Source organism: Leopardus geoffroyi, chromosome B3 (assembly GCF_018350155.1).
Source record: "Leopardus geoffroyi isolate Oge1 chromosome B3, O.geoffroyi_Oge1_pat1.0, whole genome shotgun sequence".
Lineage (NCBI taxonomy): Eukaryota > Metazoa > Chordata > Mammalia > Carnivora > Felidae > Leopardus > Leopardus geoffroyi.
The window spans coordinates 115,829,657-115,840,318 of record NC_059337.1 but is presented as its reverse complement, the minus strand read 5'-3'; the positions used below and the strand labels follow the sequence as shown (position 1 = coordinate 115,840,318).

The following is a 10,662-nucleotide window of genomic DNA, read 5'->3' as shown; positions in this document are numbered from 1 at the left end:
AAACGAGGCAAGTGCCACAGGGCAGACGATGGGAGTGCCCCAAAGGTCTTCAACCCCACTGGTGGCTTTATGTGGGTCATTCGGGAACTTGGGAGTAAAAGGCCAGATGATCAGTCTGGCTCTTTCTGGGTTTTTTTGTATAAGGCGGTGGGTGCTGCCAGCTTCCCATCCCCCCCTGGACCCCCAGAGAACCAAGGGTGGGTACCCATCCGGAGGCCCCTCCTCTGATGCGAGCACAGGCCCACATCCCGACTGAAGATGTCCTCAACCCTTCCCTCCCTGTAGAGGCTAGGCATGGCTCAGGAGCCTCTTGGTGAAGGAAGAAACAGGATGGGTCCGTCTTTTCCTTGACTGCTACTGGTGATGGCCCTCCTGTCCTCGGAGAGAACAGAGGACGGCCGAATGGGGCTGCAGGCTGGTCCTACAGTCAGCTGAGAGCTCGGGCCCGTCCTCTCCCACGCCACGCTGGGCATCTCTGCTGGAGGCTAGGTCTGCCCCAAGTCTCCCACTGATGTCCTGCGTGGCCCAATGTCCCCCTTCTTTCTCTCCCCCCGATCCCTGAAGCATATGATAGGCCTCTGCAAACCAGTAGGCTTTTAACGTGACTCTAAACTGCTCAGAGAGGGGCGCCTGGGTGGCTTCGTCGGTTGCGTGTTCAACTTCGGCTCAGGTCATGATCTTGCAGCTCGTGAGTTTGAGCCCCGCATCAGGCTCTGTGCTGACAGCTCAGAGCCTGGAGCCTGCTTCAGATTCTGTGTCTCCCTCTCTCTCTCTGCCCCTCCCCTGCTCACTCTCTCTCTCTCTCTCTCTCCCCCTCAAAATTAAATAAACATTTAAAAAATTTTTTAAAAAGTTGTTTTTAACTGCTCAGAGAAAAACTGCACTCGCAGCTGAATGCAAGCACCTGGGGTCTGAGCTGGACGGGAGGGGAGAGAGGTGGCTATTCTAGCTCCTCGAGGAAGGGAGACGGCAGTGGGCAGAAAAATCTGAGGGTGGGTGCCACCAGTAAGTCACTGGACTCCTGAGTCTGAATCCTGTGAAATGGGGAGAAAGACACACATGTCACTGGGCTGTGGCATTAGGTATAGCAGGGCCTGTAGACACAGGGAGCTCTGGAGCCTGGAGCGAGCCTGGAGACACAGTGTCAGCACTAAACCTGTGTGACAACATTGAAGGGCTTAGACCCTTTCCCAGGAACACTTAGCTGCAGAGAGGGTTAGGGGAGAATTTTCGAGAGGAATTATCCTGTTCGCCTACAAAGGACAAAGGGATGGGGTGTGGCAAAAGAAACTTTGGGGAGTTTCTCAGAGGGTGGTGGGGAAACCATTTCCAGGCACAGCGGTGCACGGGGAGAGGGGGCGAAAGAAAGAGATACCAGTAACATCGGAGAAAATCTAAAGCCTCACCTTGGCGGCCAGTCCCCACCCTGAAGCCCTCCAGCAATGTGAACCAGACTAGCAGCCTCTGCCTGAATATGTACCCCCATCAAATTGGGGCAGAGACAGCATGCACCCCTTTGGGGGGGCTGCACCCTGTCCACAGCTGCTTCCCACCTGGGGTCTTAAGATGGGGATTATGGCGAGGTGCCCACCTCCACCAGCCTGAAGCCACAGGGCAGGTTCCCCCCCCCCCCCGAGCCCTGTCCCCGAAGCACTGCCAGCAACGTTCACTATGTTCCAGTGAGGGTTTGTGGGGGCAGCTGTCTGAGAAGGTAAGAGGGAGAACCACAGAGATCACAAACATGGTAGGCGAGGGCCAAAGGGACCGGTCAACGTCCTCACGGCAAAGCGTGCGGGCACCTCGTAGCCACTCGAGGGTTCCCTTCTAGTCTGACAACTCGGACTTCCTAGGATCAGGGTGAGGGCATCTGGACCAGGGAAAACACCAAACTTTTAAGAGAAAGCAATCTTCCCGTCAGAGTAAGCCCCCCAAAGAAAGCGGCAACGGCTACCAAGGTTTACCCATTTTTATTTTTTTATAAAACCAGCTACAAATAGTCTCCTTCCCTCCTCACAAACGAAAGCCACACAACACAGCCTACACGTGTGTGAGAGAGAAGATGGCAGGGTTGGGTGGGTGGGTTCTGAATTTCCACAGGGAGGCACCCCCTCTGTGTTTTCATGCTTCCTCCGGGCCCGGGAAAGGGGCCGGGGCATTGAGGAAGGTCGATCTAGCTCCAGCACACCAAGTCATCTGGTCCAGGCCAAGGGGGATGGCGGGGTTTCCTTTCCTCCCTACCATGTTGGGATGGGGCCTCCAGTCACCCCTGAGATACCTTCTAGGATTTTCTCCATGATAGCAAGAACCTTCTCTAGCCCGAGGCCCCACCAGAGCATGTCTTGAGAAGGTGCACTCCCCGCTCCGGGCCCTCCCTGAGCACGGCCTTGAGTGGGCCAGTGCTTACGATGCCAATGCCTTCCAGACCCAAAATGGGGTACACAGTCCCCCGAGGTGGGCACACTTACGGGAATGCTGGCTGGGATATGAGAGGGGCAATCCAACAGGGGCATCAGTCTTGGGCTACCTGCCTTCCTTCGAGGCCACCATGGCCGCTCATGGGAAGAGAGGCTAAATGTCACTTGTTGCCCTCTGACAGCTGTCTGGATGGGTGCAGCCACCAGGCCAGAGGAAGGCTGGACAGCCCACAATGGAATCCCAGTAAAATATCTGCAGAAAGCTAGGCCTCATTTCCTCCTAGCTGGGCTATTATCCCTGCACTTCTACAAGAGGCAGAGGCAGGAGGCCTGAGATTAGTTTTACTCTGGAATTGGCCTTGAGCCTGGGAGCCCTTAGAAGAGCTTGAGAAACAGGAAGAACTTCAGTATTGGGTTAAAAACCAAATAAACCATTGGGTTTACCAACAAGGTGGCTCTCTGGGCACCCCCCCACAGCTTGTGGTAACCACTGAGGACAGGATGGCAGGGGGGATAGAGAATGGATGGGAAGCCCCAGTCTGACCTCGCTGCTGAGAGTCTGTCTTGGGAAGCCTCGCTCGTGCATTTGCAGGAGGCTGGCACTGCACTCATCAGTGTGGGCCTTCTGTCCTCTTCCCTTCACTGCTTAAAATTGTCAAAAATCGACTAAATAGAAGGCCCCACTGTGTGTCTTTTTCTTCTTTGCCTCCCCTCTCCTGCTTTACAGAGTAGATGCTGAACGTGGATGAAAATGTTTCAAGTGGCTTCATGCAAATGGTCTGAGGGTCATTTGCTCGGTGGGTCATGAGGATACTGGTGTGCCCACAGATGGATTCTGGGCCACCCAACGGTCTGGAGAGCAGGAACATGTGAGCAGGGGGGAATTGACGCCAGTGCTGGCTACTGCCTGCCCTCCAGGGGCAACTCCCACCTGCCCCCCAGCCCAACCTCCCTTGAGAAGGCCAGCCTCCCAGTGACTTGCCAGATCTGACAGCCAAATCAAGGGGCAGTGCCCTCTTCCCACCAGAAAAGACCCCATGGAGTCTACAATACGATCACAAGGCTCCCATCTACATGCACACAGGGGTCGGTCTCCGGCATGGCTGGGGATGCAGTTCTGGGTTCTAGAAAGCCGGGCCGTGTGTCCAGAGCCCCACAGCAAGAGCAGGGAAGGGGGTGGAATAAACAAACAGCAATGCCAACACCTGTACAAAAGAACTATACAATTTACATATATATTTATGTACAGTATATAAATCTCTTTCTTCTCAGTCCCAGCAAACACCTTCCCCCCCCCCCACCCAAAAAAAAAACCCCTCAAAGTTGTCAGTAGCAGATCCAAAAACGTACAATAAGAGAGAGAATAAACAGTCTTTTTCCCTTTCCTTTTCCCACTGTGGTATTAGATATTGGTATTTAAAAATGAAACCAAAAAGAAAACACGCAAATGGGAGTTATCAAAAGTGCAAACATGGTGGGCACCACTTATGTTACATGGGATGTGGCTGGGCCGGGGCGGGCGGGGAAGGGGGAGGGGGGCGTCGCGGAATCGGTGAAGGTTAGATGTGTCGGATGGTCTGGATGGTCCGTCCTGCCTCCCTGGTCTCTCCACCTGCCCACTGGTTTTCCACTCCTTAGACGAGGCGTCCTACTGGGAAGGGGAATAAGCAAGGAGTTAGAGGTAGGTTTCCGAGGAACCCAACGACACGCATCAACTACTCCCAACCTGGGAGTGGCAGCGGTGGGCTTACAGGTGGGGACAGCAGGACCCTGGTAGTGCTAACCAATCCTTCTCTTCGTTCTCGGCACAAAAAAAAAAAAAAAAAAAGAAGAAGAAAGAAAATGGGAGCCAAAGTTACTTGGCCGATTCCTCCACTCCTGCCGTACTACATTTAGGGGGCCCGTGGCGGGGACCCCAAAAAGAAGACAACTTCCTGAATCGGTTTGGACCTGCTCATTTTTCCTGGGGGAAGCTGCCAACACTACCACCTGCAACAAACAGGAACATACGACACTCAAGTGGCCTTGGCCCCGAGAACTGGTGGAGCTTCCTTTCTACCCGGATGCCTGTCTCCTGCAACCCCCTGAATGAGGAACGGACTCGAGAAAGAGCCAGAGGTTGTGTGGCGGTGCCTCCTGCTCTGGGGGTATTGGTGGCCCTCTTCTGCCCGGGTGAACCCACTGCTGGCCAGCACCTTTAAACAGAGTTGCTTTTCCAAAAGGCCAGGCCCTCATTGGGGTATCTCTCTGAAATCCCCTCAACTATTAGCTAAGAGGGCTTTGGTGCTGAGGGACATCGGCATAAGCTTCTTGGGTCCTGGTTCTCCAGGTCACAGAACATGAGGGTGGAGAGAATCTTGGCCGTAACCATGTGGTCCAGCCTCATCATCTAGAAACTGAGGCTTGCAGCAACTGAGGGACTTAGCCAAGGCCCAAGCCTCCCCCTGCTAACGCCCACTCTGCCCCATTGGGGGCTTATGGATCTTGGAGGCTTCTGCAGGGCCCAGGTCTCCTCGAGGAGGAGTGGGAGCTGAGAGGCGGATGCACCAAGAACTGGGCCAGCTCTGCGTGACCCCTGGAGGCCGCGTGACTTTGTGCATGTACCTCAACGCCACTGGGTCAGTCTACAGACTGGGAATCGGGGCCACGGCTGTGCTGCCTCTGCTCTGCCTCTGACAGGATCGCCTAGAGGGCTGACTGAATTCATGGAGAAAGGGCTTTGAAGAGCATGAGGTGCTGAGGGGCCCCGCACCCACCCAGCCGGTCACGCGAACCCACAGCTCAATGCTCCTGCCCCCGGTTTTGCTAACATTCCTAAGCCCTGAGAAAGGGACACAACCCAGGGTGGGGTGGGTAGATGCTGGTATGTCTGATTTGACAGGTGAGGAAACCAGCCTGGAGAGGGAGTGGCGGGCCCAGGGCAGGCAGGTGGGCAGTGACGGGATCCGGCCTGTCTCTGAATCCCATCGCTCATCCACTTGGCCCAGCAGCGGCCTCTCTCAGCGGTGAGCAGAAAGATTCCCACAGAGAAGGAGGGCCCTCTAATCGTGCCGCCTGCCAAGCCGAGAAGTGCAGGGCCCCTGGTGTCCAGGCCTGGCTTGTGGAGGCTCCCGGCACTAATGCTTTGCCTACATCACATGGCTTACTCCTCGGGGCAATTTTATACGATTGTTATAAAATGACCACGTTGTCTCCATCGTATGACGGCGGAGCTGTGGCTCGGAGACGACACAGCTTTTACGTGGTGAAGCAAACTCGGACCTGGCTACCTTCTCCCAGGACCGTGCTTTGAACCACCGAGGAGGGCAGGGGACAGAAAAAGCCTGAACCCAGGGCAGGCGGCATCCTTGGGCAATTCCAAGGGAGGGCTGGGATTTTTTTTCACCAATGGAGAAACTAGTTTCCACGCTGCCTGTACTGACGCAGGGCGGGGACGATAATCCTGATGAAGATGTTTTACAAACTGAGGAAATGCGGACCCTCGGACCCAAAGCCACACTCATCCCTAAACTTCGTGCACTCCCCCAGCCCCCGGGAGCCCCCCACCTAGCCTGCAAGCCTCTCTCAGCCCACCAGAGGGCACCGCATGACACCAGATGACCAATGCAGGGGCTCATTCCCCACATACCTTCGGCCCAAGAGACTTTTCTGGGGCTCTCCAGAGCAGAGCGACCCAGGGATGCTGCCTTCAGCCCCTGGGTGTGTTCCTCCACTACGTGCAACGTGCAATTTCTTTTGCACATTCACTACGAACCAGGTCACTGGGCTAAGTTCCTCACGTGCACCATCTTGTTAAACCTTCACACCCGATCTAGGAGGTAGATGCTATCATCTCCATTTTGCAGACGAGGAAACTGAGGATCAGAGGTTCCAGAGCTAGCAAGCAGCAGGGCTGGGATTAAAAGCTAGGTCAGGCTGCCCTCAGAGCCTCTGCTCTCACCCCCAGCTCCCGCCCCCACCTCCCTGATGCCTCTCACTAATGCTCCCTTCTCCTGCAGGCACTGCCTGCTTGGAAGCTATGGGTCTCCCCGCCCCGAGTTTGAAGGCGGTGCCCCGGGCCCAGCAGCCTCTACTCCTGCTCATGTCACCCCCAGCTGGGCCTGCTCCCCCACTTTCCCAGACTCACCGCTGATCTTGTCTCCCTTGGCCTTCCTCAGGCAAGTAAAACTGGCCTGCTCACACAAGGGACCACCTTCTCTGGGGTCCTTCTCATGGAGGGGACAGCATTCCGGCCTGGGAATCCTGAGGCTGGGTCCAAATGCCAACAATGATGCCACCTCACGTGGGCCCTCTGACCTCGAGCAAAGTGCTATTCCTCTCTAGGCTCGTCTAGACTCCTCGACTGCAAAATGGGTTGAGGACGCACACACACAGTGACCTGCTTATATACGTACACACACACACACACACACACACACACACAGACATGCTCGCAGGGACACTCACGGACATGCCTATGCATGACACACACAGAAACACGCACGCGGACACAGGCACCCCAGCCATACTTTCAACCAGGCAGTGCATTCAGGGGTCAGCGGCGGCCGCAGAGCTCTCGGGCCTCTCTGTCCCACTTCCGGGGTGAGGAGCTCAGGGGGAGGGTCGAAGGTGTTGGGTGAGGAAGGATGGCAGCTGCACTCTAGGGGCCTCCCTGGGCACAGCTGTGAAGCTAACTTGAAACTAAAGCCTGTTCTCAGCTGAGTCCGGCTTGAGGAAGAGCAGTGCTCCCTAAATACCACAATCCAGGTGACAGTTTTCCTGGGTGCTTCCCTCAGGTCCCATGTATCGGCCGGGGATGGCAGACACCTGGGGCCTGGCAAGGCTTCAGAGAAGGGCTAGGAAGCCCCTCTTCGCTCTGTGGCCAAGAGGTCACCACACTCGGCCTCCCCTTGGCATCTGTGTGCTGGGTAGACCAGAGGGGACTGAGGGCAGAGTCATTAGAGATCCCTGTGGGTCCATCCCTCCTCGATCCTTACATGCCCCTAGGTGGGCCTCGGGTCTACGCTAATGCTGGGTGGTCTCTTTCCAAGACTGGTCCTCTGCCTATGCTCCGAAAAATGGGCACAAACCCCACGGGTGTCAAAGCGTGATGTCACCACAGGGGGCAAGCCCCTCGTTCATTCATTCACTCGTCTGACAAGGATCTGATGGCACCGTGCACCGTGCTGGGGGTAGAACCGAGGTGACTCAACCCAGGGCTCCACGGGGGAATCAGAAAAGTCAGCTGCAACACAGTGTGAGAAGTGCTGCTGACCGAGGCAATAATCTGAAGAAGAATAGTAATGTGGAACTTCGATTCAGTTCCTTCATTGTCTCGGGCACCGTGATAAGTGTTTTCACTCACTGTCCCACTGAGTCAGCACAACAGTCCTTTGAGGTAAATACCATGGTTGTTCCCATTTTACAGATGAAGAAACTAAACTCCAGAGTGGTGGAGTAATTTGTATTTGGTGAAGGAGCCAGTCTGTGGCAGAGGCGGGGTTTGAGCCAGGACATTGCACTGTGTCCTGGGGACCCAGAGTTCTATGGGAACACAGAGAGGCGTCCTCAATCAGACAGGAGTGCCCAGAGCCATGAGCTCACTCACCCAGGGTCACACACCCCAGAGTGAGGGCCAGAACCAGCTACGGAGGGGGCAGGCCCCGAGACAGGGTACTTGGCTGTAATTCATCCACTTCCTGTGCTATCCTTTGGGTTCACCAAGGGTTATGAGCCAGAAAAAGCCCTTAAGTTTTCTCCCCGGGCAATCTCAGCTTTTTTCAAAGCTTCCATTTCAAGCAAATCAGTGTCACCCAGGTTGGCATCTTCAGCCCCGACCCTTCGCCTGCACTTAGAGAACCACTGGTCCTTGAGATGCATCCAACTTGACACGTTCAATCCATACCGGTTGTCTTCTCCATCCCCCTATGCCTGCTCTGTTCGTCCTTCCATGTTGCCCAACTCGGTGAACAGACCCGCCCTCCAGTTGCCCAAAGCAACTTCCATCCCTATATCCACTCGGTCACCAGAACTGCGGCTCTATGTTTCTCAAAACCACTCACTTCCCTTCACTCCCACTGTGCTTTCGTTAACTCAAGCCTCTGTCGCCTCCTGCCACAGCCTCCTGGGGGGACCTTGCCTCGCTCGTGTGCTTTTTTTCCCACACTGCAGCCAGAATGCATTTTTTTTAATTTAATTTTATTTTTTTTTTAATTTATTTTTTTTCTTTTTTTCTTTTATTTATTTATTTATTTATTTTTTTCAGAATGCATTTTTGAAGCAAAAACCAATCCTATCATTTCTTGGACTGAACCCCTTCCATGGTTCTCTGCTGCCGTTATGAAGTTGAGACTCTCCCCTTACCTCCTGTCACCCCCCAGCTCCTGCCACCTTTAAGTACGCATTTCCGTCCCACTAACATCTTTCAGTTCCTCTAGAACCGTTCCTCACCGCTACATCTTCACTCCAGGCTGTAGCTTAGAACACTTCTCCCTCTGCTGACCCCTTGCCTCGGCCATCTCCTACCCATTCCGCAGGTATCGGTTTAGATCAGGGGCTGGCAAACTCATCTGTAAAGAACCAGGTAGTAGATACTTTAGGCTCTGCAGGCCGTGTACAATCTATCCTTTATTCTTCTTTTTTGAAAATGACGTCCCTTGAGAAATATAAAAACCATCCTTAGCTCACAAGCCATGCAAAAATAGGCCAGCGACTAGATTGAGCCTGTGGCCCACGGCTGGCTTAGACATCGCTTCCTTCACAAAGTTTTCCGAGGCTGTCTGCCCCTGAGCTAATTTAAGTGCCCCTACATATGTTCCTACAACACTCTGCACTTGTCCTATTATGACAGAGATGATTAGGTTTCCACCAGAAAACCTAATCCACGTTCTCCTCCTCTTCCGGGGCGCTCCCAGACTTCCTTACTATTGGGTGTGGTCTGGTGGCAGTTCCAGCCACTACGAGGTATGAGAGGTAACGTGTGTCACTTTCTGGACTGGAGCATAACCCCCCCACCCCCCCATGAGCACTGTTCCATGCTTTACTCCATCTGGTTTACTGAGAATGGAAACAACCGCCATGGTGACCTTGGAAGCCACCTAATAAAGGAAGAGTCATTCTTAGCCAAGATAGATCTCAGAGTGACTGCACAGTACAGTCTCCATTCCTGTTCCTCCCCTTGCACGCACAGGCACGCACACACACACACACACACACACACACGCACCATGACCTGGAATCATGCTGAACTATTACAAGGGCAAGGTGAACAAATTTCTCCTGTGTTGGGCCACTACATGTGTGGGTCTGCTTGTCACTGCAGCCTGGCCTCTCCTAATACCCTCTCCTAGCACTTACCACAATGCACATAAACACTTTAAGATCTATGTCCTCGGTAGGCTGTGGAAGGACAGGGACCTTATCTGTCAACTGTGCCAGGCATCCAGCATAAAGCATAACACACTCTTCATAAGCAGTTGAATAAATGAGTACCTGGGATCTCGTCTATCAGAGGAGCCCGTGGTCCCTGTGCCTGGGTGGGGCATGTACTGGAAGGCCAGGAACACCCGAGTGAGCACTCACCTTCTTTGCTAACACCCAGGCAGCCCTTCAGCTCAGGCAGTGAGATGACCTTGTCCTTGTTCAGGTCACAGTAGTCAGTGAAACGCCGGGCACACTTCTTGGGCTTGGCTTTCTTCTTCACGTAACGCTTGAAGGGCTTCATCTCCCGCTTGTTAATGTCATTGCTGCTGTTGCTGTCCAACTGGCTGAAGTACCAGTGCACCACTCGCTCCTCCAGCGTGTGGCTGGGATCTGGTTCTGAAAACCTGGGCCACAGGCAGACACCCCCCACCCCCACCCCAGACAGCACCACTCAGGATCCTGCAGGAACCAATGGCCCCACTGCACGTCTCTCCCACATGGGCAATGCCAGGGTGGTCGTGCTGAGCTGCCAGCAGTCAGGTAGCGAAGGCTCTTTCAAGCCAAAGACCTCCCAGCCCCACTCAGCCTGCAGCAGAATCAAGCCAGCCTCTCCAGCTAGACTCTTGAGACCGGATAATTTATTTCTCAGGGGTCCCCGAGTGGGTCACCCTTCTTACGTGAACCTGCCTCACCCTCTACCACAGGCAGGAACGTTCTTGCATAAGATGGGGGCTCAAGATATATTGAATGGATTTCATTCACCTGAGTAAACCACAGCTGGGATCCACGTTGTCCTCCTGGCCTAGGGTTCATCGCCAGACAAGCTGCGGTTCACACGTGAACGTGT

At 54.3% G+C, this 10,662-nt stretch overlaps 1 protein-coding gene across 4 annotated transcripts in view; it reads right to left on the bottom strand.

Annotated features, from left to right (window-relative positions):
- Positions 1 to 1,948: 1,948 nt before the first annotated feature.
- SMOC1 (SPARC related modular calcium binding 1) overlaps positions 1,949 to 10,662 on the bottom strand; it is a 157,109-nt gene continuing 148,395 nt past the window's right edge. For 2 of the 4 annotated variants that reach the window (XM_045448136.1, XM_045448138.1), the window contains exons 11-12: positions 9,975 to 10,219; positions 1,949 to 4,065 (exon numbers count right to left, since the gene is read on the bottom strand). In XM_045448136.1, the coding sequence (XP_045304092.1) occupies positions 4,049 to 4,065; positions 9,975 to 10,219 (262 nt within the window). In that variant the 3' untranslated portion in view covers positions 1,949 to 4,048. The remainder of the gene's footprint in view (positions 4,066 to 9,974; positions 10,220 to 10,662) is intronic. The other 2 variants (XM_045448137.1, XM_045448139.1) reach the window with 1 other exon arrangement.